Source organism: Echiichthys vipera, assembly GCF_963691815.1.
Source record: "Echiichthys vipera genome assembly, chromosome: 18".
Taxonomy (NCBI): Eukaryota; Metazoa; Chordata; class Actinopteri; order Perciformes; family Trachinidae; genus Echiichthys; species Echiichthys vipera.
This window is the reverse complement of record NC_139843.1, coordinates 17,036,131-17,064,084: the sequence shown is the minus strand read 5'-3', so window position 1 is coordinate 17,064,084 and position 27,954 is coordinate 17,036,131. Positions and strand designations below refer to the sequence as shown.

General features: G+C 42.8%; 1 protein-coding gene across 2 annotated transcripts; it reads left to right on the top strand.

The window, feature by feature from the left end:
* Window positions 1-94: 94 nt before the first annotated feature.
* mrtfba (myocardin related transcription factor Ba) lies at window positions 95-27,278 on the top strand. 2 transcript variants are annotated; one of them, XM_083932649.1, is made up of 18 exons: window positions 95-228; window positions 5,227-5,308; window positions 7,837-8,056; window positions 12,640-12,714; window positions 13,570-13,635; window positions 13,822-13,877; window positions 14,018-14,093; window positions 14,912-15,073; window positions 15,302-15,504; window positions 15,631-15,774; window positions 15,867-16,114; window positions 16,647-16,800; window positions 18,627-19,634; window positions 19,788-19,898; window positions 21,049-21,198; window positions 21,345-21,479; window positions 21,623-21,683; window positions 22,345-27,278. In XM_083932649.1, exons 3-18 carry the CDS (start codon window positions 7,903-7,905, stop codon window positions 22,851-22,853), a joined length of 3,312 nt encoding a protein of 1,103 aa, XP_083788775.1. In that variant the 5' UTR covers window positions 95-228; window positions 5,227-5,308; window positions 7,837-7,902; the 3' UTR covers window positions 22,854-27,278. The 2 variants fall into 2 exon arrangements, with proteins under 2 accessions (XP_083788775.1, XP_083788774.1); XM_083932648.1 differs by having other exon boundaries at window positions 19,776-19,898.
* Window positions 27,279-27,954: the final 676 nt, after the last annotated feature.

Genomic DNA, 27,954 nt, shown 5'->3' with positions numbered 1-27,954 from the left:
ACCGGTACAGAGGACAGCGAGCGGCAACGCCCCCCGCGAGGCTTCCGAACCCACAGCGTCATTACGTCACCCTGCAGCCGAACCAGTCGCAGCCATTTTACTCCGCGAAATAAACTTCTATCTCATTGCTACAGGAAAAAAAACAAAATACACAAGGTAGTTCCGTTTACATTAATGGACATCTCACTGTGAACAAGATCTCGGACAGATTCAAGTCTTCGCAGTTCGGTAAGACCACGGAGCCGGCGCGGCGCTGTCTTGTTTTTAGCATGTTAGCCCGTGTTAGCTAAACCGAGCTAACGAGCGAAACTGTGAGGTGGTTGTTGTTGAGCAGCGTTGGTGATATGCGGACAGAGACAGCAGGGTAGGCTCGGTAAGACTGCACAGCTAAGCATGGACGACGAGGGGTTGGTTGTAACTCATTTTGACATGTTTTTAAAACTAGAATGTATGCTGCGTTGTCATTTATGATTGTCAACATCTGTAACTCACTCACCTGTCAGATTTAAAGTAGCTAGCCAATATTAGCTTATCCCACACCCACCCGCCTCCACGACTGCGATAACAGTAGCTGTGGTGGAGCCGACAGCCGTGTCAGATAATAATACTTCTACATGGGAAATGCATTATTGCTGTTAAAACTATATAGTTGCCAAGTTATCATTTGTGAGTATGTTGTTTGTGCACTGCATATTTATTTCTGCCATTTACTGTTGAGTCAGGATGCTCTCTGGTTGCTGGGGCATGGCGAGGTAACAGTATTAGATCAGTGTGAGTTGGAAGCCCTGTTACTCAAAAACCCACACGCGCTGTGTAATAATGGGGCCATTCACGCGTGCAGAAACCCGATGATCTTATCCCTTTGCCTCTCAATCGATTGACGCGAGAAAAAGTGATGTAGTGCTGCTGCAGCAAATCCAAAACAGGTCGCGGTGCGTGTGAGTCATACAGACAGGAAGATGTGGTGGTTTCAGAGGCGGCCCCATCCAAAGTCTGTCACTTGAAAAGTGTGAATTATTACCGTTAATCTAAACACATATGTGCATATGGTTGGATGGGAAAGTAATTATCCCAAGGCTGTGAGCCATATAGCCCTGCGTGTTGTGCTTATTTCTACCCCCTAGTGCAGTATTAGTTTGCAGTAAAGCGCTCAGATCGCTTCAGACTAGGGTTTCCATCTCTCTCCCTGTGGGGAATTAAAATAAATGTAACTACATATAGACGAACACGCTTGCATTCTATAGTAACTGGTTTTGGTCCACTTATTTTAGAATGTCCTAATGTCGGGGACTTTTTGCCCCCATACTGAGATTGTGGGAAATAAGACTCTGAGTCTCAGGAGTTATGAGTACAGACACGCTAGAGTTATATACCCACAGAAAAGCATAAACTACATACAGTAAGTAACCTACACAATTCTTTGAATTCTTGTAGCTGCTTTAATGGTCCCTCTTTTCTTATGTGAGACAGTCCCATGGCGTTTGGCTTCCAGCCATTGATCCTTTGTACTGTTAGAAGATCTTCTCAGTAGAGTCCACAAAGGCAGCTGGGGAGGAAATGACAGCACACGTAACTGTGGGAACAGAGCAGAACAGACTCTAGTGAATTAACTATAGAGATTTCATAATTTCTGTCTTATCTCTGAATAAAAGAAGACATTTTTGTTGGAACTAGACGTGATCTATTTAAGGCCCAGAAAACTGCAAACTCATACGGTAGTTTGGCATGGAGTGTTTCTCATGCTGTGCGTGTTTTGTATGTGTATGGTACATCTCTTAGCGTCTCTCACAAAATTATAAAATGAATTAGCAATAAGCAATAACACTCCCAACAAGGTTGATTTCAGTGTGTAGCAACAAGATCTATTTTTTCCCAAGACAATTCCCAATCATCTAGGGCAGCAGGATATCTAGTTTTTGGACAAAAGCTTTGACTTCTTGACAATAGGCCTATTTCTTTTCTTTATAATTGTGCTGTGTCAGTGTTTTATCACAACATGTTCTTTTTTCATAGACAATTTACAGTGGTATTTGTATGTCATCTAACAGAGACCAGACCTTGGCTGTTTGTGTTTAGTGTCAGCTCTTAGACCAAGACTGCAGTTTTCAGTTATCTCATGCCATCATTCAAGTGAATGTGTGTGTGTCTGTGTGTGTATACGGGAGTGTTAGTGGGTATTTCATCACTTGAAAGCTTCACAGCCAGGCCTATTTGTAGTGAGGTTGACCCATGGCCTGTTCTCGTCAGTATGCAGAGAATGGGTGGTATCTCTGTGTTTGTTACTTTAGTGGATATATAGCTCTGTGGTTGTAATAATTCCTTTTCCATTGAATGGTTGCAAAAGTATCGATTTGATGATTGTTTTGCCTCAAACAGGATTATGAAATACTGTCTGGAATATTGGTTGTTGTTTTCGTTCAGTCCCGTGAGCTTAAGGCAATTAGGAAGATATTTGCCATATAACGTCATAAAGCCTTTCACCTGCACACCTGCGCTGCATATGTCTAAGCCTTTATTAGGTTCTAAGAGAGAAAGAACAGCTTCAGACACACCCAGATACTGTAGTCATTCTAGTGATGCAGTTGAACACAGATGAAACCTGAAATGAGTTATTGTTTTCAGTTAATCATAGTATCTGCCCTGGTTAATTCGGCTCCAGAATAAGCATTGATTATGTGGAGGAATTTCTTCAAATCTTCATCAGTCTGTTGGGTAATGTCAATGCTACAGTCCTATAAGTTAAATTGCCCATATAGAAGTCTTTTAACAAGCATCTATTTATAGCTCTTCCAGTGAGAGTAAGGGGATAAGAAGGTGGCATTGTTAGTCAGTTTGTTGGGTCTTTTAGTGGGGCTCTTTGACTTTTCAGGCACTTACAGGCTGTCAAGTTTTTGTGACATGCCATATCTGACCAGTATGTGACCAATTGTCCTAGCCTTTCTTTGTCTTCCTCACTAGCTGTGCAAATACGTTTAACTTATGTTGTCTCTGACAATCATTGTCTACATAACACTGATACTAGTGTTGTTTTCTTTCCAGAATATAGTCAGTATAGGGCTACTTGCTTCTCATGGTTCTTATAAAGTGTTCTCTATGATGATGACTTTCTTCATTAATTTACCTTAATGATATGTGGGTCAGACCAGATCACACAGGTTCTTTGTTACACTTTAACAAGAAAACAGCCCATGTAATGAAAGGGAAGGGGTGGGAATGTTTGTTAAGTAATTGTGGTTGCACAGTACAATGGTGATAATTGACGTATCGCGTAGGCCAGTGCAATGACCCTGCATATCACCTGTGCCAGGTTTGAAATACCAAACACACCCAGCAGCAGAAAAAGACAGCACTGCCTCCTAGTAAAATAATATATAGTAATGCGTTGATCCATCCAAACCCTCTTTATACCCTCTACTAGTTAGCCCACCTCGTGTGCGTGTGTTTAAGGTGTGTCTACGTTACCCTTTGATGAAACACATGGTACTTGTTGCCCCGTGCCGTTGAAAGAGCAGTCCATGGCAGAGCAACATGCGGTGCCTGACATCTGGATCCGCTCTTTGATTCTGCAGAGGCAGCTCCGATGTTTATCCCGAAATGCCCTTTCAGCCGTGACGGTTGTTTGTTCCTTCTTCTCTCTCTCACTCGTTCCCCCACCCTCGTTTTCCCCCAACACGTATAAACACACAGCAGGTAGTGGTCTGACTGATGGAATCCTGCCGTCACTTCAAATTGTTTGACTGTGGACTTTTGCTTGTCACCCTAATTCTAGGCATGTGCATTTTAAGTGATTTCCATATTCAAGTAATCACCTTAAAAAGTTATAGATAAGCAAAAGACGTATTCTGACTAGCTGTATGGTGGCGGAGCGCCACCTACTTTACCGGCAGTCGAGTTACTCCCGCCATTTTCCCATTCTCCTCTCCTCATGTAAAGGCGGGGAACTTCAATAATCCGATTATTCCCTTAACAGGGCTAAGACCATTTTCGGGTTACTGCTGTGCATGTAAACGCATTGACTGACTGAGTATGTCAACATTCATTTTAGTGTACTGTTTAGCTGTAATTTAGTTAGTAACAGCCACTGATGAAGCACTGCCGTTTTATTGCCGTGATAGGTTTTAGGACACGTTTCATGTTTCTGATTGGTCGTAGGTCTGTTGAATTGCGTCCAGAGATTTTTCGCTCTATACTGCTGATAACGACCCTCCGAAATCAAAAACTGAGAGGGCCCAGACTAATAAGCAATTGCAATTAGTTTGGTGATGATAAGCTTACAAACCTGCAAAGAGCCAACATTCACTCCCCCAAGATTTGCATGCGTGGGAAAAATACTATATTAGTCGAGGAAATGCTGTAAAACTGCTTCAGGAAATCATAGCCAAAAAGGAAGCAAACATTCATTGCAGTCGTTAACACAATATTTATGATGCTGTGGTCAGGGAGGAACCACAGGAAACCTAACTGACAAATATCATATTATGTAGTACAAGACCCTCATCTGCCCTGAATGTCAGTAAATTGATACATCAATCAAGCAGTATTCGAGTTACATTAAGCAAATCTCCTGAAATGAGCCCTGAAAGCTTCTGTGGGTGCAGCTGATTTGTATTCTGATGGTCTCTCCCTCAGACTGCAGTGTGATGCTACATAACAGCTCTTTAGTCATCAGTACCAGGAGTTTCTATTGTCTCTTTTTCCTCCTATTTCCACACCAGGATCCACTCCCATTGTCATAGAGACCACTGTAGGTTTTCCTAGCAACCTGTGAACATCAATTTCCAGACCTTGATGCAGCCTAGAGTGTCGGCTACTTTCATTCAGGCCTCTTTAAGTGGTACTTATCATATGTTTTATTCTCCACTTCAAATGCACTTATTCAAGCAGCATCAGTGTCTGGTTTGGCACTATGCATTTTTACTTTGTTTTTGAATGGATTTTGAAGATGAATTTCCAAGTACAATATCACATTAGTTTAATTATAGAGTGACATGTTGTTTTATCAGGGTTTTTTAACTTGCTCTCCCTAACATACTGTACTAGATCTTAAACACAGGAAGAGAGACCAACGTGGCTGGACCGAGACGAGAGTGCTAGATGTGAAAGACATTACATGACTAAATTTGATTGCAATCTATTGAGTGTACAGGGTAGAGGCAAAATGCTGCTGCTTCATCTCTTTGAGTTGCATTTCTGATATTCATGTTTGTTCTTCCTCTCTTCTACCAGGTTCGACTCCATGGCTTAGTGTGATTCTTGCCAGCAACTAGCCCAGACGTCACTTTCCACTGTCCCTTACTGTCCACTACAGGTAGGCATGACTCATAAACTGAAATAATATTATTATTATTATTGATTCATTTAATTCAGTGATCATTGATTCATACGACAATTGGTATACAATTACCTTTGGTTTGCCTTTTTGCATAGGTGGGTCTCTCATCACAGGCAAGCATACATATTTAACCTGGTTTAAAAATATATGTACATTCATTTTTTCACTCTCCCTCTTTCTTTATACTTGTGTGCTTCCTTGCGAAATCTTGAGTGAAATCATTATTGCCAAACATCCTTTTCAATATCTGCAAATGTGACTAAAGCCTCGATCAATTTATCCTATCAAACTACCCGAAGTTTGTGACTTTCCCTTTTGTTTGACCCCAATCAAAATTTGGATCACACAAACCTACACCATTTAGCAAAAGGAATTAGTTCTGCATGAAGGGCCATAAACTGAAAAGGGGAGTTGTGTGTGATTTATCCTTCTGTCGCAGTTGGTGTCCCATCACTTTGTTAGAGAAACTGAGAGGAACGAAGATTATTCTGCATTAAAGAGTGAAATCCAGTATCCAGCTGGATGATAAATGAAGTTGCCTACAACCCCCACCACCTGAGAGAGATGATTAGTACTTGATTAGAGTCAATGCATGTAGAGTCCCCCTTCTTACAACTCTATTTGGCCCTGAAAAATTTAAATCAAAAGGCCTCAAAGCACAATATGCAAAGCTTGACTGTCATCCATAGGAAGTGCTTACATGCAACAGAGCAGAGAGTGGTTAGTCACTGAAGATGCTGTCACTGGAGATTTGTTACTGCGGTTCTGTCACTGAATACCACTGAGGTTGAACTTCAAGGCCTGAGTAATGTCTGAAGCGCAGTATTTAATCGCAGTACATCATCATTAAGTGGCCAGAAAGTGGCTGCGGGTCAGAAGCCCATTTTTAGAGAGAAGGGTAATTCGGCAGTGGTCACCATATTCAACATGCAACAATTCAGGAGCCGTTTTCATAACGCTTTTGACTTTAACCTGACTCGTCAGATGGTTTGTTTCACAGAACCATTTGAGAAGCTGTCATTAGAAACTGGAAAAGGGCAGACACATTCAAAACATAACAGGAGGTGATTGGACGAACCATCTGTCTATCAAACTCACCAATGACAACCAGGAGAAGAGAGAAAACCTCTTCCCTATTGAGAAAAGCCTTTGGTGTCGTTTTCTTCTCTCAATGAAGAAAAATTCTCCAGTTGTGATAAAATTATGCCGTTGCAACATATAAGCTAACCTCTTCAGAAGCCACCATTGACGCTGATTGGCTGTCTCACTTTGGATCTGAACACAAATGCATCATTTGGAGCCTGAGAAGGTGTATTTTGGTGTGGCGGGAAACCTGTCACACTCGTGTGATCTTGCGTTATCGTTCAGCTGCTGTACAGGTCAACTGAGGAGTGATTTAAGAATTTACTTGGATCAACTCTGAGGAAGGAAGGGATAGAAATGTTTACCTTAGAGGAGAAGTTGTGGCTTTTAAAACGTGTGATCGGTTGATTTAACAACAAAGAAGCCTTTGATTATAATTGGCATAATACGGACAGTGAAATCAATAGATTAGTCTAAGCATGCGATTGAGTCTCTGTTAAGAAATGGTGTAATTATGAGTAATGTAGTAATGATTATCAGTCTGTGAAAAGCAGAAACAGGAAAAGCTTGACTTTGACAGCAGGAATTCAGTGAATGTTTTTGTGAAGATATGTCACATGTACTGAGCGACAAAGAACAAGATAAAATGTTAAAATATGAGGTTTAACCCTGTAATTGGATCCATGACATGACATCAGTATTCAGCAACCAGAATGGACAACAGTTAGACGTGTTGGACCTGAGACCAAATGTGTCCAGTTACGTCCCATAGTCTCCCTGGGCCGTCAAATACCTTTGGCACTTTATGGACCTACAGGGAGAAATAAGTAGTCTTCAGCCAAAAGCAACACATCTGGGCGGTTGGTAAAGAGTGCTTATGTCCTGGAATGGCTACATGTGGGTGCTGCTGAAGAGCGATAAACAGCATGCATGTTCAGACTGAGCAGTCTGTCATCCGCTGGTTAAGAGGCTGTTGGGAAGCCATGGATACTAAACTGTTTGTTTTGCTCCCCGAAATGTTTCCGTTCCCCCTGTTTGAAACCACCACAGCGACGTCATATTCCAGATTATGAAGCCCATCTGAACAGAGGGAACATTCATGCACAAACTGGCGTTGTTTCTCACGAGCAGCGGTTTGATGCGATAATGGCCAACCCAGCTCGTTTAATGAATAATTTGGGCTGCGACTGAGCTCTTCCAGATGGCCCGAATGAAATGCCACCCTTAGCATTTCACCAGTCGGGTGAAGTAGTCATACCAACAGGATGATGGTTATTATTCTGAATTACTGATGTTCATGAGGAGCCCACAAAATATCCATAAGTGATGTATTCCTCGTGTGGAGTTCTTCAGTGAGAGGAGCTTACTAGATTTACCTCCTCAGTCCTCACTTTCTCCTCTCGTTTCTTCTATCCACACAGGCAACACAACAACCAAAGGGACAGTGACCCAGAGCCCCTGTTGCTTGCCTCCCCTCCTGAGGCAAGATGGAGCTCCAGCCGTCTCTCGGGCTGCTAGGAGCAGAGGGGGATTGCGAGATGTCGAGTCTGCTGTTACCCAGTCCCCAGAGCGAGGCGGTGACCCATGAGATGGAGGAGCTGTCGCTGCAGCCACTGCCTCCACTCAATGAACGCAAAAATGGTGAGGACATGCTGCTGTACAGGCATGGCATGCTAGGACAGGAGATACTTTAAAACGGCCACCATGATAAGAGTGACCAAAAAATATTTATACTTTCACCTCTTCCTTCTGAAAACAAAAACAAAGGAGGTGCCACTTGGCAGGGTGATTGGATGAAACTTTAAAAAGGCAAAAAAGCTGAGGAAGATACAAAAATGAGTTTTTCTTGATTAGAAAGAAATATGTATCGATAACCGTCTCCCTAAAATGGAATTCCACATAATCAAAGTCAAAGTTAACAACTAATATGTACAGATTACACACACATTAAGCGCTTTGCATTTTTTCCAACTCCTCCAACATAGTGACACTGTTTAGCATTAAAGGTCCCATATTGTAAAAGTTAGATTTCGATGTCTTTATTTTTATTATTACAAAGCCGGTTGGGGTGCTTTATACAGTAAATACTGTGAAAGTATTAAAAGACTCCACAGAGAAATGCACACGGCTCGTATTCAGAAACTGTGACTTTAAACGAGCTGTCAGGACTTCTGCACAGTTGTGATGTCACAACTATACTATAATGGATGTATGGATATATAGATGTATGGATGTATGGATGGATGGGAAGTGGCGCTACAGTGCAGTTAGTAATTGCCCATCTGCAATGATGATGCAGAACTGGAAACACTGACCGATCAGACATGGCTCTTTCAGGAGGAGGTCTTAAAGAGACAGGCACCAAAACAGAGGGTGAATACAGGTATATTCAGACAGACAATATGGAAATAATAATCCATTTTTTTTAAACATTAAAGCATGAAAACATGTTCTAGTACAATTCCAAAATACAAGTAACATGAACCTGAAAGTTAGCATAACATGTCCCCTCTTATACCCTTCATAAAGAGATGACCTACACATTGATAATGCGTGTAGACGTGCACTCTGGCGCATACTGCATGAATCCACTTTTAAAATTGGCCATAAAAGCGAATGAAAACTTCCATCAGCTTTTCTTTTGTGCAGTGCGCAACAAAAATGATCTTCATCATGCAAGCACGCCTGCATGTTTGCATCTCATTACCCTCACGATGTTGGTGTTCTGGCAGCCACATGGGACTGACTCAGACACTGATGGATGGGTACACGATTACCAGGCTTTAGGAGTGGGTTTGATTCACTGCTGCCTTTGCCAGCTCCCTAATCGTGGCTTAGATCGTGTTGGGAGATCAGTTCACTGCAGTCACTTTGGTATTGATCACCACCAAAAATCTTATTTGTCAGATACAGTCAACAACTGCAGCGAGCTGTGGATTAAACACGTTTTGGGTAATCGTAGGATTTGTGCTGTCATGCACGGTGGCTGCTGCTGTCTGCAGGAGAGCGCAGTAAAAAATGTCTCGACTGTGGAACATTTTTGTGGAATGTCAACAGTAGTAGCACCCACTCATCATTTTGGCTTTTGTCATTTCCCTTCCAGTGAGAACACACACCTCATACTTTCCACCCTCTGAGCCATCCCGAGCAATTTGCCAACCGCAGTGTCCCCCTCGCTCATATTGGTTTTAACATGCAGATGTTAATCTGTCTACCATCATGACAGGTCTGAGTGTCAAAGACTGCTTCTGTTGTGTGGGGCAGGAGACTGTAGCTCAGAGAGTCTGGAAGGAGAGAGGAGAAATGCTTTATCAGCTGAGTGGGACGTCAAGACTCAGGCCTGGGAGTTTGTTGTGACAGGGAAGGAGACCAATCAGTCTGGCAGTCAGTAAGAGGTAGCCTATTATTTTTATTTATTATTATTATCAATTGATAACAGCAACAACCTGCTGTTGCTAAGAGGATACAGGTGTGCACAGCAGATACAAAAGATTGTGAAAAGTTTTAGACTGTAATAGGATCTCCAAATGATTATCGGCTGCTTCCCACAGTAGGAGGCAAACTTCCATCCTCCAGCCAGTTTATAAATAGTGAATGTTGTCTGTAATTAACTCTCAAGTCTGGCTCTTCAAAGAAAACTTTCTCAGTGTACAAGACGTCCACTGCAACTTTACTGTTGTATTTGAATTATTTTTGGACATCAGTCTTTAGTCAGATGTCTCAAAAATAGACCAGAGTCACGGGTGGATGCACACGATCCTTCCTGTTCAGGTATCCACTGTTTTGCAAGTTCTGTCTCAACTTTTGTCAGTTATTCAGCTTCATTAGAGCATCTCACACACATGTAAACACACACTGTGAGGCATGTTAGTAGTGATTATCAGATTATTTTGTCAACAGAGTCAGTTTTGTTTATCTTGTATTATTAGTTTATGTGAAAGGAACAGTTTGACATTTTGGGAATATGCCTTTTTTACTTTCTTGCTAAGAGTTAAATGAGAAGATTGATACCACTGTCATATCTGTCCCTATCTTGTAGTCAAGTCAAATCACAACATAGGTTATTTTGATGACATTTTTCACACAGAGCAGGTCTAGAACATAGTCTCTCATTTACACCCAGCAATCCTCCATGAGCAAAGGCAACAAGGAAAACTCTGCTTTAACAGAAATAAAACCTTGAGTTATATTACCTTAGCATACAGATTGGAATCGTGGAAACATCTCACTTGGCTGTGTCCAAAGGTAACAAAGTCTGCTTAACAGCACCTCTTAAGCTCATTAATGAACATTATATATTGTTTATTTAATTTTTTTACAAAAACCAGTGTTAAAATTGCAAGTTACGAATTAACGGGGTTATGTGTGGGAATATTTCTTGGCTGAATGCGGTGACTTCCCGATGTCTTTGCTGGTTGCCTAGTAACCTTACCTCCCAGTGATGTTTTTAAACTTTAGTTGTTGTACCTTCCCTCTGTTTCCAGTTTGTATGCTAAGCTAACGGCTGCTGGTTCCAGCTTCATATTGAACAGACAGATTTACTCTACAAGAAAACAAATTATTTCCAAAAATGCAAAAAAACATTCCTTTAATTAATAGATCATGTCTTTATCCATGTAACGTCTGCTTATTACTTATGCCACTGTTTTTTGTGTTTCCCACATTTCATCACCTATGTTTGGCCAGCCTGTTTGATAACCCAAATATCACAAATCCTTTTTTGGGTTGTCGAACAAGTTTTTAAATCCACATCTGGATAATACGACACGCTCACATTTTAACTGCAGGCAAAACAGACACACTGTGTTTACGCTATTGACCTGCAGATTTCGTGTCTGTCTCTGTGTGTTTAAGTAGCTCAGTCGGGTCATCCACCTCTCCTCAGCCTTCTTAGGTCACAGGTCAACAGCATTTCCCGGAGGAACTGAGGACAATGCCACTGACTGGAAGTCTATAAATATCACCCTTTAACAAGCAGGTCCCCACTGCAAACCTTTCTCCAACAATTGGCTGATTGTAGATGGGGTCCGAATTGTTTATTTCTTTAGGGATCTATAGTCTTTTTTTAAAAAAAAGGTTCCGTTTAAACAGGAGCCACAATAAATTTCTGTAAATGTTTCACTGAAGCTTTAGTTGGTGTTAAAGCTGCAGTACTCCCAGTCATGTTATGACCTATTGATGCATGACAGTTATGCATAGCCACCAAGCTGATGCAATTAGTGATCTCAACGTGGAAGAAAGCGTTTCACTGAAAGAGTTTATTTTTTTATCCCCGATAGGAATGGGAATTGATACGACTTTATTAATACCAGTGCCGGGATAGATTTTGCTTATCGGTTCGATGCTGTATCGGTCGATGTGTTCAGCAGCAACGTAACTCTTATTCAATATTGGAATCTGAACACAGTGTAGATGATATCAGAAAATATTTGTACTGCTCCCTTTTTTTATTTGGGTTTTTCTAAGAATAAAAGTGTTAAAGTGTTAAACTTGCCTACCTAGTTCTAATGTTATTGTAACTTTACGTTTAGGCCTGTTACTTCCTCTCAACCATGACTCCTTCTTGTTGACAGTTTCCAGAGTTTGACTTCAGTCTTCTGCAATGTGCAACTGTCAGAAAAACATGCTGGTATTGATAGATGGAATCGATAAGCTCAGTGGCACACGAGCCCGGTTCTTGATTCAAAAATACTAATCACAGAAAAGGCCAGCTGTTTCCTGTGCAACAGAGCTTGTATTTCCCTGTAAGTTTTGACGCATCCCTTCCTGTGAATGGAGAAGTGTCTGCATGTCGTCATCGTCCGTATTTAATTTGTGCAAATCTCCTACTTGTGACACATCCTTATGTTATAGGCCCACTAACATAATTTCAAGTTATAATACACTTAATGTTGTTGCTAAACTCCTGTGTTGTCCTTTGTCCTTAGTCAGTGCTGACTCAGACGCTTGACTCTGTCAGTTGTTAAAAGAAACCAATGTAGAGGGTTGGAGGGGGTTGGAGGGGGTTGTGGCCCTGCAGTAAAAAAAAAAAAAGAGGATTGGCCTAGTATTGCTTTCCTAATACTCTTCACAACTCTGTGGATTCGTAGCATTCAGCTGATCATGTTGCACCGTGGCTGAGAGAACATATGACTTGAACTATATATTTTGGGCTTGAATACAAAGGCTGTCACCTAAGGATCAAATGACTTAATCACTCAGTTGCATTTTGGACTGCTCTATAGGCCAGGACTCTCAGTCTCAGACAATGGCCTGTATGGAGGTAGCGACCCCCAGAGACTGCACTAGGTTCAGAGCAGGTGAGCACTCCTCTTCTTTGTTTTAATGCTAATTCCTCAACTCCAGTTGGGTAATGCTGTTGCCAGCTTGTCTTCTCTAGGTGTTGTGGGTTGATAAAACAGCTTCATAACTACTTCATTACGCACCTTTTAAACAGATGGAATTAATGACAATGAAATAATAGCTAGTATTTTGGTGGTGGCTGTTTTTCTTTGCCTCTGGTGACTGCCTTGTACTGTTTTCTTTTTGGGTAGCAGTGGTCCAAACGTTAAAGCAGCCGGCTTGTGAGCACATACTAACTGAAATGTTAAACCCTGGTGAAGAGAGGCTTATGGGGAAACAGAATAAAACACCATCCCATCCTTTAACAGCTGACAACTGAGGATTGAAGTTGCACCGTTTAGCTCTCAGGAGTGAAGTTTAAAAGAAAAACACAGGATCGGACTGACTGTTTGGAGCTAAACTCTCCTCTACAGGAATTTAATTATCCGGTATAGTTCCACCACACTGCCATGCATTTATGCGTGTAACCAATGTTTATAAGAATGTGGTCGACTGGAAGGATAACTGGCGTCCTGAGTGCAAAATGTCCACTATAGAAAGATGTTATTGTATGTTGTGAACCTAATAACTTGAGAGCAGGATTTGAGTGGGGTATCGGGGTTTGGATAGGTTAGTATGTGGTTACCTACTCAGCTTGATGTAATTTTCTTCCCTATTTTACTTTAGCATTTTATTTTTATACTCTCCCTCAACTGTTAAGTGTTCTGTCTGCTTCATTTTTTCCTCTCATGTTTTTGTTCTTAATATTTCAATCAAATGCCTCTGTTTTTCTTTCATTATATATATATATATATATTCCCTTTTGTTTTCAGTCCTGCAGTTGAGGCTTCAGCAAAGGCGAACCCGGGAGCAGCTGGTGGACCAGGGCATCATGCCTCGTGAGTATCAAACAGTTGTCCATCACTCAACGAACAGCTAATGTGGTGTGGGCGGCTGTATTATAATAAAGTTGTTCCATGACAGCTGACACAATATACACGCTGGAGCCCAAAAGACAAATGAAACAGAATAGACAAAAATATCAGGGTTGTGCATTGATGTACTGTAAATCTCATGTGTTGCAGCTCTGAAGAGCCCGGCAGCCTTCCATGGGCAGATTCGCAGCTTGGAGAGAGCCAGGGTAAGTCCCTCAGTTTGGAAAGAAAGTGCTAACTGTGCGAAGCGGAGGAAATGCACTACTGGACTGTGTTGTATAATGCAGCAGAAAAGAACACGGCATGAAAACATAGATAATTCACTGAGTGTCCTCTTGCTCTTCAGACTGAGAATTTCCTCAAGCACAAGATCCGCAGTCGTCCAGAGAGAGCAGAGCTGGTCAGGATGCACATCCTGCAAGGTGCTGGTGATTCTCTAGCTCTCGCTACAAACACTCCTTGTATAAGATGGTGTTCCATGTAGACCTTTTTAAAACCCTCTGGGACCCACGTAGACCCATTTTCTCTTTGTTAAGAGGGGGACAGAGGATCTTTAAGGGCAGGAAAAGAACCCCCCTTATTGTCAGTATACCTAATGCTCTAGGTCTCTATTTATGGTTGTAAAGTTCCATGAGGCTATTTGTCATCCTAGAGGTCAGAAAAGCTCATTTTATACACTGATATAAAGTTTTTTTTTCAGCCTCTTTACATGGGGCGCCTGCTCTAACCACTCAGCCACCATCCACCATTTTTTTTAAATGGTCTCATTGCAATGAAATGGCTAATATGGGGACTAACATCAGCACACATGAATACAGTTGGGCACCTTGAATCCACAAGAGTCTCAGTTTTCCAGTCAGACCCAATTTATGCAACTCCAACACTGTTGAGGGACCCCAGTGTGCAATAATATCAACACTCCATTTTAGAATAGGCGGAAATAACACACTTATAATGCATGTGAAAAAATTTGCATGGGATTATCATAAAATGGACATGTCGGTAAAGGCAAGACTTGTGAGTACCCATAGAACCCATTTCATTCAGATATTTTGAAGTGAGAGGTAAAGGGATCCCTTTGAAAATGTTCAAAAATTGCCAAAAGTTTGCCCACCTTTTGGAGTGTTATTAAGCCCCTTAGTTTCATATGATACCCATATCTTCACTCTAGCTTTAAGCCCGCTACAGCCTCTGAAAGATGATAATACTTGATATGTGACAATTTTTTCCTTTTCCTCAGAGACTGGAGCAGAACCCTCACTACAGGCCACCCAGATGAGACTGAAGAGGGCCCGGCTGGCCGACGACCTGAATGAGAAGCTCGCCCAGAGACCCGGCCCCATGGAGCTGGTGGAGAAAAACATCCTGCCGGTCGATTCTAGCGTTAAACAGGCCATCATAGGTGAGAGACAGGGCAGCAGTGATGATGAAATGGCTAATGTTACCATAATAGACAGCCAGTGCTTTTAGAGCATTTCTCCCTTAATGGACGCGGTCAAGAAGAGGCCGCTGTTTGAATAGCCGTGCAGGGAATTGTAGAGAAATTATGATAAAAGTAATGTATTCCTGGCAAGGAAATATAAACACAACAATAAGTGGTTAATAGCGGGATTTTGTGGTTTTCTCTTAGTGGGTCAGGTGAATTATCCCAAAGTGTTGGATGAAGACAGCAGCGATGCCCTGTCCCCAGAGCAGCCGGCCAGCCAGGAGTCTCAGAGTTCGGTCCCCTCTCCTGTGGAGACCAAAGTGCCAGAGCCACCATCTCCAGCTCTGGCACCACTACTACCACCACCACCACCGCCACCACCACCAATACTCAGCACGGTTCTGCAGGTCAGATACAGGACCAAACATACTGGTGTTTGCGTATGAGCCCTGGATTTGTTCAACGTCATAATATTTACAGTGTTTATAGGTTTGCTTTTCAGTTATGAGTGTCTTTTTCTTATGCTTCTTCAGCCCTTCCCAGTTGCTACACAAGTAACAACAGACTTTGTGAAAATGATCTCTACCATTGAGCAGCCTGCCAGCCGCCCAGCTGTCACTCCAGCACAACCAGTCACCACAGCTGTTCCTTCAAAACCAGGCCCAACACTGGTGAAAGTAAGAACATGATTTCCCACCTGTTAATATAATGTGTTACATTTAAAAGCTTCTGTACTTATTGTATGTTTTCCCGTTTTATCCCACAACAGCAAAGCCAGCAGAAGTCTCCCTCAGAAAAGAGCCGCAGTAAGAAGAACAAAGAGCCCAAGTCCAGGGTGAAAAAGCTCAAGTACCACCAGTATGTTCCCCCCGACCAGAAGCAGGAGGCCAGTGAAGCACCAATGGACTCCTCCTATGCCCGACTGCTGCAGCAACAGCAGCTGTTCCTGCAGCTGCAGATCCTTAGTCAGCAACAGCAGCACTACAACTACCAGACTATATTACCAGCACCACTCAAGTACGTATAGAAAACCTTTAGAAGTTCTAACAACCATTGTAATTGCATTGTTTTATTTCTAATTTGGCTTGCCTCCATAACTCTTTATCTGAAAAGGACTGAAAGCACGGCAAATATTGTTGTTTTCAATTACCCAGAGGGCCATTACCTAGTTTCCAATAACAACTCTGTGTCTAATCATATTAATAACGAACAGGATGTTGTTTCACCAGCTGCTGTTTTCATAAATGCCCTCACAGCAGTGGCATGGCCGAGCTCCTTTTGAACTACAGCACTGTGGTCTGGTTGACTGGCTTTGTAATTGAGGCGCAGGGCACAGGGTGGATGGTCTGCTCATATTGGGAACAGATTTCCTCTCTTTCTTTCCTGTCTTTCTCTCTTCAGCGATATCCCCCGATGATTCTCCTCTGTCCAACTTCGCTCCCACCTCCTCATTCTCTGTTTGTTTCTTATTCATGCGATAAGGAAGTAGTGTGAATTATTTCCTGAAATGAGCATGTCCTCTTGCTTTTGTGTCTTTTCCTCGCTGTAGGCCTGTGGCCGAGGGTCAGAGCGGCAGCGCCATCGTGGTGTCTTTACCCACTGCACCTCCACCTCCTTCCGTGACTCCGTCTCCGGCTCGTCCAAACAACTCTCTCTCAAACCGCAAGCCAGGAGTATTGCCTGCCAACCTGGAGGAGATGAAGGTATTTGGAAACCCACTTGTACCAGCAAACCCTTCACCCTTGTAGCTTGGAACCGCAAGCTTCAGCAGCTCAGAAGTCAAAGTTATAATTGTAGCCTAAAGGGAAAAGTTACACAGCCAGTGCAAGAATGTTTTCATAGAAATCTGATAACCCCACATAATATCTGACAGGGTTTTGTCAAGTCATTGAGGAAGTTTCATAAAGCAATTATAACTACAGGGCTTAACATTTGTTATCTTCAAATTCTTTTTTCTCAAAGTTGCATTGGATTAAAAAAATGCAAAATTCAGGGGAAAGCAGGAAAAACAACTACCCCTGCTCTGTCTAATGGTAATGGTACTAAGTCTGCCTAGCAGCTCCTCTAAAGCTCACTAATTCCAATATTAATTATACACTTGTGCAGTGCCCATTTGGAGCACATAGCCTTTTGAAAAGCATGCCTGTTTGGAGCAACCAGATTACTTGGCCTCCGGATGTGCTACTTGCAGAGTTCTTGAGAACTGCTCATCCGATTACCTTCATACTCGACACTTCACCTGCGTGGATCCCTAGCAATATCCCTGTCAAGTGTGAAGTTGATTAGATGAACGTTTCTTGAGATATGCAAAGGATAGTCTTAGTACTTAACTAACCTTTATAGTTGGATTATTCTGCTACAGCACCATCTGTTGGCCAAATGGCACCACATTTGTCATGGCCATTCAGACATCATATCTACAAATGTCTATCAAATGTGGTTGCAATAGCACAAAGCGTTCAGGATGTACAGGAGATGCATTTTTTGTAATATTAGCCTTGCCCACAGCATTTGAGCAAAACTATAGCAAAATTCTATGAAACATCAACAAGCCAAAAAAGTAACTTTTCCCACCTTGGTCCAGAGATGTTATGTAGCAAGTTTAGTGATGATTGCTCAAAATGTGTTGGAGGAGTAGTGAAAAAAAAAACAGATTTAGTCACAATTCAAAATGGCAGAAAATCAATCTAGATGTAAATGAGCGTGGCTTATACAGATATATATGTCTGGACCTACAAAATACAGGGAAAAGATTTTGTTTCGGAGACTAAAAGGCCGTCCACACCAAAAGCGATAACTATAAATATATAGTTTTAAAATTGTTCTAGCTCAAGTGGATGGCTGAGTCTGGACCACAACCATAATGAAAACAACAGTGGCCACGATATCGTTTCACTTCAGAGTAATATGACAGCCAATCAAATTGTATCTGAATATGGCAGGGCAGGTGACTGAGAGTGGATATTGTGTTTTAGATGTTATTATCATACTGGTATAGATTTGTCTGTGTTTGTGTTGCGGTACTCTGCTCTTATTCCTGGTTCTCTGGAGCCCTGTTTGCTGAGGTGTTGATGGCATGGAGTGGATGCTCACATGCCCATAGTTATAGCCATAGTAATTGTTCATGGTTTGGACGGCCCTTGGTTGATGAAAAGTTACAGGCCAAAACGTTATGTTTTTTTATAGCGCCACTATCTCACCGAATTGGACACTGCATGTCCTCGGATCCCCAGCAATACACCTGCCAAGTGTGAAGTAGATCAGATTAACGAGATATGCGAAAGACGGACGGACATAAACAAAGAGATTCGCTGCTTTATAGTTAGATACATATAAAGTGTCTTCTTGTTTAATCTGTGCAGAAAGGTCTTATGTGTGGGACTATATTGGGACTATTGCTGAGATCAGTTGGTGGACACTGATTACACTCCAAGAAAAGTTGTAGTCGTAGGTCATTTTATAATTAGCTGCACTCCTCCTTGAGCACTAGTCCAAAATTGATGATTTGATAATGTTTGTATTCATCTAGGTGGCTGAGCTAAAGCTGGAGCTAAAGCTGCGTGGCCTCCCTGTGTCTGGAACAAAGACCGACTTGATAGAAAGGTTGAAGCCTTTCCAGGAAAATCACTGCACCTCTGGTCCTACCACCATTCCTGCACCTACCACCACCATGCCAATGGAGGTCACCACCACCACAACCACCCCCACTATAGTCCTTCCGGTCCATCAGGTGGCTCCAGAGAGCATAAACCCCACACCCCCGGTCTCACCCATTCCCGCTGACCGCTCCACCACCCAGCCGGATGTAGGCATGTCTGAGGCGCTTTCTGAAAAACAAATGATGAGCTCTGCCTGGGCGGGTCAACAGCCCTCACCTTTCCATGTGCCGGAAGAAAAGGACAGGCGGCTGCATGAGAAGGAGCAGCAGATAGTGGAGTTGATGAGGAAGCTGGAGCAGGAGCAGAGGTTGGTGGAGACGCTGAAGATGCAGCTGGAGGTGGAGAAAAGAGGCCAGGGTGGCCCCGCTGACTCTGGCTCTGTATCTCCCAGACTCACTTCTCTATCTGTCATGAATCCTGTTCCTTCTGTGCTCAACTCAAATGTAGTAAAAATGGAGGGTCTGTCAAACTGTTCATCCTCTACCGCCACACTCCCCAACTCTATCCTGTGCTCCCAGGCTCTCTCCCCTCTGCCAACAGTGGTCAAGTTGGAGGATGTGACTGTTTCTTCTGGCAAGCCGCTCCAGCTCCAGACCCAAACCCAGCTCATCACCCAGATCCAGCCCCAAGCCCAGCCCCAAGCCCAGCCCCAAATAACCAACAGCCCACAGCTCATCTCCCAGTCACAGAGAAGTCCCACACTCCAGCCCCAGTCCCAATCCGCAGCCCCAAGCCTGCAGCAGTTCTTCATCAGTCACTCAGGTGCAGTGTCCCAGGTGCTGGGCCAGCCTCAGACCTTGTTAACCACGACTGGCCAGACTGGACGGATCCTCCTCCCAGTCTCACTACCAAACAACGCTACTGCAATCCGCCTGCAGGTAAGATTGCAACAACGTAGAGTGACATCACGTGTTGTGATGACTGATAGAGCGTGTTTAGCTGCTTTAGGGGCTTACAGTTCAGAGAACGTCATGTGTCAACTCACAGTCATGTTCTTCTGCCCTTTCATCTGATCTCAGTCTGTTCTACAGGCCACAGTCTCCAATCCAGGCCTGGTCCAGGCCTCAGTTCCTCAGCCGCAAACCACTAAGATGGAGATGGCACCCAGCCAGCAGTTAACCAACCACAACCCACTGCTACAGGTCAGTCACGCCACATAGTTGCATTTCTTTTTTTCAACAATAAAAACAAACAAGCGAACAGAAGAAACAAAAAAATGATAAAAGTGAACAGACAGGTTGATAAGGCTAACAAAGGTCATACATTAGTTCAAAATGGAGACATCATTCACACAGACAATGGGTTACACTTTAAAGATTATGAAGTCAACTTTCCCAGTACTTTGTATACTGTTCACCCCATAGTCTTAGAGTGAGAGTCAGTTTTGCCATGCATTGTATTTTGTTAACAATGGTGATCCAGTCATTCCTTGATGGCAAAGTTGTCTGCAGCCATGCAAAGTTGCATTTCTGTGAAGAATTGTGCTACAATGACTTTTTCTAATGTGTCATTTTGTCCAACAAACAGCCCAGAAACCCCACAATTAAAAAAAAAAACCTAACCAGAAAGTGGCCATTTTTACTTAATAACTTATTCTAGCATGACATTCGAGATGTGTGAGATGCTATCTTTTACCACAACCAGTCCTCTTTATTTGCAACCAATCCTCTCTTTTTTGTAGTGTCAGGTGTAATGTTTGATATCAACAGCTTGCAACAGGCAAAAGGCTGCGCAGCCTCAAAGCCAGCACAACAAGGCTTAAGTGCAGCTTCTTCCCAGAGGCTGTGAGGTTTATGAACGGTCTGTCCTCTGCACTTTTCACTGCGGCGACTGCATGTGGCTGTTGATGTCATTCTTTAAACACGATGCTCGGTTTTTAACTACGTGTTTCTATTTATTATAGGCTTGAAGTTCTAATTTATTTATTTGGAGGGTCTATTTTTAGCTATGACACTGTAAATGTTATTTATTCTGTACGCTGCTGGACCTGGGTTACAAATTTCGTTCCTTCATGTCTTAACATGTTTGAATGATGATGATAAAGTAAAGTGAGCCTATGGTGTTACTCGTGGTCATATCTTATCTCTTAGCAAAAAGTAATTTACTTTCATATTTAGCTTGTTCCGCATTTTAACCAAATCTAATTTGTCAGCTATAAATATAATACGCTATATTTATAATCAATAAAACACTGTTATAGCTTCAGGGGTGCATGTCCCCCATCCCGATTGTTGTATCCCCAGTTCCTCCTTTAAAACAGGACTGATGTTAGACTGTCTTGTGTCTCAACAGACTCTGACTATGTGCAATAACACTACTGGTTTGGAGAACCAGACTAGGCCTCAGATGAATCCCCAGTGTTTCCTGAGAAGCTCCCCAGACAACAGGGTCTCTCCACGGGCTTCACCCAACCACCACATCTCCAACACACCCCTCAATAAGGTACAAGTGCTTTAGTTTGGTATTTACTGGATGCTTTTTTAGGCAAATCGCTGTTTCATGGAACTTTTCAACTTGTTGAATTGGCTTCGTACAGATGGTTCTTATTTTCTGCCTGTTTTTTCTCCATCTTTGTATTTTTCTTCTAGTCTTCCTCTCCCCAGCCTGCCTTCATCCTTCAGCCCGCCTCCCTCGTTACTCAGCCTCCCAAGACAAAAGAGCCTCCCCGCTACGAGGAGGCCATCAAACGGAGCCGCAATTTGCACGTCAACAATGTTTCACAGGTTAGATGCACGACGTCCACAGCCCAAACACACACAAAAGCATAAAAGTGCATGGAGATTATTCAGTTTTCCAGTCTTTAGGAATTGTTTCACATTTGGTGAGCAGCTTCAAGTCTCTTAACTTCACTGACTTGTCTTTTCAGGTTCCCACAGCAACCAGTCAGCAAATGGATGACTTGTTCGACATCCTTATAGAGAGTGGAGGTAGGGAGGTGCACAACGACAGAACACACCCATGAACATTCTGTTTATTATGAGCAAGTTTAAAACATCCATCCATAGCCTCCGGTTCTGACAACACCAGTGCCACTTCCCGTCTCAGTTCCATCTAAACTCAGGAGTTTCAGACTCTCAGAGTCAGGCACTGCCAACACACTCACAGTGTCCTTCCGCGCCGTGCCCCGGGCTTTAGGGTACTTTCCCCCCCCTCCCTATCCACCCGCTGGCCAGCCCGTTTGTACTCACACTGCCATGGTCCGTCTTTTTTTTTTTTCTATGTCCGAACAGGCGCACATAAAATGACGTGAGAGCCGCCGTAGGTGTCGTGCTCGTGATCATACACGTGCGCACGCTCGTGCTCGTACATGTGCAAACACGCTCTACAAAAGCCCACCTCTCTCAAACGGGCTGTGGACGGCCAGCTGGCCGCAGCTAGACATGGAGCGGTTGCACTCACACTGGTCAAACGCACTAGGCTCTACCCAAAAAACCTGTTTTGGCCCGGTGCGGAAGGACAGTGTGAGTGCGCCCTAAAATACTAGTTTTGCCCACTGTGTTCCATGAAAGTAAAAGTCTCTGCTAGTCTTTAAAGGGGCCCTTGTCGGTCCAACTGTCATTATAATCCATGTTGTATCCTTTCCTCCAGAAATCACTCCATTTATCCAGCCGGACCATCATGTGTCTCTCACTAAGACCCTCCCAGTCACAGCGAACATCTCCACCCTGCCGGTCAACACCGCTCTCTCCAGGCCACCTCCGCAAATCCAGTTGGCTCCTCCACCCACCCTGAGCCCCAGCATCGGCCCTAGCCTGCCCACGCTCTCCTCTCTTGCCACAGATAATCAGCTGGAGGCCTTTCTGGAGTGCACACTGGCGGAAAGGGCACCGGCCTCAGACCCGCGCACGCGAGGCCTGATAGAGGAACTGCAGGCCCAGCTGATGGAACACCCCTGCTCACCCATGGACACTTCAGACCTGTCCTTCTGTGATTCTTCCTCGCCCTCCTCACTCAATATGGGCCTGTCTGATCCAGGACTGGACAATATGGAGTGGCTTGACCTCACCATGCCACCAGGTCCTGCCGGGGCGCTCACGCCACTGGGGATCCCAACGGACTTCCTGGATACACATGACCTGCAGCTGCACTGGGAATGATGGAGGAGGGAGTGATAGAAAAAGAAAGATGGAGTCCAGGGAGTTGGCAGTACAACTGAGCCAGGAATGAGAAACAGACGGATGGATGAAGAGAGGAAGAAAGTGATTGATAGCCACAATGAGGTTGAGTATCAACATTTAAAATGAGGAGGAGAAAATATGGCATTTCTGTGCCATACCCCTGTCACCAGTACATCCATACCATCTGTAATATCCCCACTATACTACAGTAAGAGATGCTGTACGGGCAGTGTACCCACTCAAGTTGAACTACAAGCAGGATTTTGCACAGCTTTAAAAGAGGGCCTCATGGCTGAACAGCCACGATTACATCATCACTAAGGTGATCATATCAGTGATAAGGGACTTTAAACAGGTTAGACTTTTACAGCGTCTGGTGATATGATTTAACGATCACTTCCAGAGCCAAATGAATACACGGACTGTTTGTAAATATTCTTTACACCACACTAATACAACTTTCCCTGGGACACAGAGCCCGAATAGTACCGACAGCTGATATGACCCATTTGTTTCGACTGGAGGTCTGGCTGGTCGGCTTCCAGTGCGAACACCGCATCTATTTACCGTGTAAGCACAGTAATTCAGTGTAAAAGGGTGGAGGCGGAGGCGGTGTGATGCAAAGGTCTTTATTCCGCTGACGCAAACCGCGCCATAACGGGACAGAAAAGCACATAAAGCAAACATTAACACAGTAAGCGCATCACTCTTAGTCACGGCTCACAGACCCCAGATGAAATCTAGTTGTAATAAAAAAAATGATAGGAGCTTAGATTCTCAATAAAAAATGAATTTGAGGCAAGGACGTCAGTGCGTCATGTCACCATGACAGCCACAGCTACTGACCACGTCACCTGAGGAAGCGTCCACTACACCGGTCTGAATCCGAGGTGCTGCACAGTTTGAAGCCACACGTGCTCAGTCAATCACTGAGCTGAAAGGATTTCTACCCAAGAGAAGGTCAAGCCTCTTTTCACACCGGTCCAGTCTACCACATACTGTACACTATATGTTTGCTGACTAATGTCGTATCAGATGGGACTTTTTTCTTCTGACCTATGTGCGGTCACGCTGACGAACCAATGACCCTAAAGAACAAAAGGACGAGCGGAGGAAGCTCCTCCGTCGAGCTATGCACTTAAGACGACGCGCCTCATTCACCTCGGAAAAACAAGGAAATGGGAACGGCGCATATCCAAGCTGATCGTTTATAGGTAGCGATCAATACGATTGCGTGTTAGATCACGCGACCAATTGCTCCAGAGATACTGCGGTTGCTGTCCAAGTATCTGATTTTGAATGTAATTTTGGAGAAAAAAAATGGGACTTCACTCACAAAGTTGGCAGCTCTTTTTTTCTTCTGATAATAGACCGACCTAAAATGGTGGAAAGGGAACAAATATCAGTTTAAGAGACATGCAGACACTTCCAGAATAGGTGTGAAGTGCAAGTTATCAAAGAGTAAAGATGTCTTTGGGGGAGATGAGCTTTATATCCAGCTGTCCTACAGAATCTGGCACTTTGTGTGTGCGTGTGTGCGTGTGTGGGAAATTACGGCATCACTAGCCAGCAAACGTGCTAGCTAACAATTGCATGTAGCCGATAAGTTGGTGTCTGCTTTAACAGCCCATTAATCAAGCGAGCAGAACACTTTAAAGCAATATTCGGCCAGTGAAATAGTCCATCTCTGATTAGGGTTGCAAAGGGGCGGGAAATGTGCGCTTCATTTCTGGAAACTTTCAGAAACTGCCGTGGAATTTTGGAAATATTACAAATTGGGAAATGTTGGAATTAAGTGGACATTGGGGGTAGTTTTAAAATAAATGTATCGTATCCAAACATAAATATAAACATTTTGTTTTGTCATAGGCAGACCTCCAATTTGAAAAATGACATTACATTTCCACAGATTTATTTAAGTCGCACTTTATCATATTATAATTATTTTATTGAACAATCAATTCTTTCATTGAACAGCAAAACCTGAATGTTGAGTTAAATATAACTCACCCCCCTGAAACCTACCCATTCAAAAATTAAGTAAAATAAAAAGCATGGATGGGGCTTGGCCTCAATAGTGTATCTATTATAGGTTGTTATATAATACATATATATATATATTATTGTCCGTTTTTTTATTTCGATTATGCTAAAAAAAAAATAATTATGCTTTTCCCAACTGTGTTTAAAGTCCCTGCTAATGGCCAACCTTCAATTTAGTAATTCCAGGTTTGTTCCCATTTAATCCCATAAATTCCTGTTAATTCCCATGGAAAGTTTCCAACTTTGAAAATTCCCAGAATTTTGCAACCCTATTTGTGATGCATCGGTTAGTTTCCTGAACAAGTGCGTGAGAAGAGCAAGCATGATTGTCTTCCTGTCTGTTGCATGTACAACCGTGTCTCTGTGTGCATGACTGTGTTCACGTTTAATCACACACTCTCTCTCTCTCTCTCTCTCTCTCTCTCTCTCTCTCTCTCTCTCTCTCTCTCTCTCTCTCTCTCTCTCTCTCTCTCTCTCTCTCTCTCTCTCTCTCTCTCTCTCTCTCTCTCCTATATATTTGCTGATATCTATGAAAAACGAATCACTTGCTATCCGGCGAACATATTCCAAATGTCACTCTTCTGATGGCTATTGACTGTTTTTATCTGTGTTGTCCAGTCGGTGTCCTACAGTCCAAAAAAAGCACAGACACCTTTAAGGTGTGATACACACACAGTGAAGAGGGCTTATCTACTTTTAAAGCCGTCGTGAATTCTAGACGTTTATTTTTGAATGGATTGCATCATATCCCACTGGCTGTTTCATTTTAAACCCAAGTATGAAGTAACTGCTTTAGTATCTCGGTTGAGGATATTCTTTTGGGATTGATGTAGTCACACTGTTATGGCACTTTGAAATAAGATTGCTTTTTTAATTGTCTTTTTTAACAGTCTGTCCAGTGAAATCACATTTCCAGTACTTTTTAACCACTCAACTCTGTCATTACGTCCTTGGGCACTAGAGGGCGCGGCCTCTCTATTTTGTGGCACATTTTCAGGGTCATTTCCAACAGGAACACATTGAAATGAAGCTGTTTGTGTTGTGTTTTAAATGCATGTTCTGCCTGTGTAATGCTGATTTTTGCTTTTTCATCAGCAATAAGTTGGCGGCCTGAGCAAACTGATTGAGAGCCGTTAACATCAAAACACTGTCTTGTCTAAGCAGTAGGATGCTCTTAACTGCTGCAGTTACACGTTTGTCATCAGATCAGATCAGATGGATGTGCCCAAATTCAAATGAGAACAGTTGCGCCAAATACTGCACAGTGTTTTATCTCAGTGTTCCTACAAACAAGCTTTTGGTTAACCACCTGTTTAATCCCCACCCAGAGATGACCTCATTCTCCCGGTCACCCCTGGTCGGTGCAGCTTCGGCTCAGTCGTCTTGGTGCTCAGAACCCGGTAAACTTTCTCGCAGGTCTAGTTCTTTTGTCTTTTTTTTTTTTCCCTCTCGCTGCTGCGAGTTAAATCCTTAACAGGATGAACAGAAAGAATCACTAACTCATGTGTATCATAGAATAAATGACGAGTTAATGGTTGTTGGTTTTTTTTTGGTTTGTCATATTTGATATTTTGTTGCCAAAAAGAACATATAATCACACTTTGTTAACTTCCTCACATTTTTGTATTTGTCATTTCGTCTTTTTAAGGGTGAAAAGTAAAAGAAAAAAACCCATTTAATCTTGTTTCAACGCTGGTGTAAAATCTGTAACAGAGGATTTTCGTGTGTGTATTTTTGGTTTGCAGAGGTTTTTTTTTTTTTTTTTCATATCAGACATGCACAAAACTCTTGGCTGAGGTTAAATCTACACATTATGCTCAAATGTGACACCACTTAACCATTGGTAATTGTGGTTACTGACCAGACGGGGACAGCTTAAAGCAATAGCGGCTGCTCTCCGTCGATATACTGTACTGTATGTCAGGGCCTGCCTTGATTTTATTGATGTTGGAATGACCCTCTTAAATCTAGAGGTTTTGTGAAGGCACGGTCACACTGAAGAGACTCTCTATGTGCTTCTCTACCTTCACAGTCAGAGTTAGAGAGTTAACAGGTTCACACTGGCTCGGGCTTCAGCTCTGCATTCACCGGCACCGTTTATCATCATGTAATCGTACATTTTTTGGCGGAACTTCAGAACACACAAGATGTTTTTTATTTTTTTTTGTTGTTAAAATCCTTGTATTTCGGGAACATTTACATCCTTCGTTGTAGCCGAGTCAATCTCTCTTCTCCCCAGCACCCGTGCCACGCCTCGTGTTGTTTGTATGCCATATGTTTTGCACATTGTGTACATATTTATATAGATGTAATGCATATTTTTCTACATGTGTAACATCCATGGGTTCTCTATTTTGTAAATACTCAAAAAGATGTATATAAGTACTGTATGCCTTTATGTGTCAATAAAATGTGGTGTACTGTGAATGTCTCCGTAGAAGTTAATGACAGAATAATGAGACTTTTTTTTTTTTTTTTTTTAATAAACTATCACAAATAACTGGCGAGAGTACAGAAAAGGCACTTCATTTGAATTGTGTCGCTGCTGACAGTGTATGAAAACAGTTCTTTGTCAGACTTCCCGGGTACTGGCCCGTGTTTGCATATATTCAGCGACACATTTCCATTTTCCACTGAGATAACGGATGTTCCCATGTATATTTTCGTTATACAAGGGAAAGAGGTCGTAAAGGTCAGGAAATTGGAAGCAAATCATGAAGCTGTATCCTAATAACAGCAGCAAAATGGCCTTGATCCTTTTGATTTCAGGGATCAGTTTGTTGGTAAAGTTATTCTCTGACACATTGGTCTACACATTGTGAAATTATTGGAATGGTAGCGTCTGCATTTGCGAGTTGGAATTAAGTCCATGTATTCTGACAGGGAAACTGAGGCTGACTTTCACAGCCTTTGGAGTCAAACGTACAGTTAAGAACAGTAGTTTTCCTTAAGTCCTCTGACCCTTTGTGCAGTTGGTACCAGCGCTGAAGCCAACTCCAGACACATTGCCACGATCGGCTGTGGAATCAAACGGCAG

Excerpts from the sequence above, each read along its gene's own strand:
- mrtfba (XM_083932648.1), top strand. The coding sequence starts at position 7,903 with ATGGAGCTCCAGCCGTCTCTCGGGCTGCTAGGAGCAGAGGGGGATTGC. Across the intron at positions 8,057-12,639 it reads ACTCAATGAACGCAAAAATG|GCCAGGACTCTCAGTCTCAG; the intron begins GTGAGGACATGC and ends ACTGCTCTATAG. Across the intron at positions 13,636-13,821 it reads GGACCAGGGCATCATGCCTC|CTCTGAAGAGCCCGGCAGCC; the intron begins GTGAGTATCAAA and ends CATGTGTTGCAG.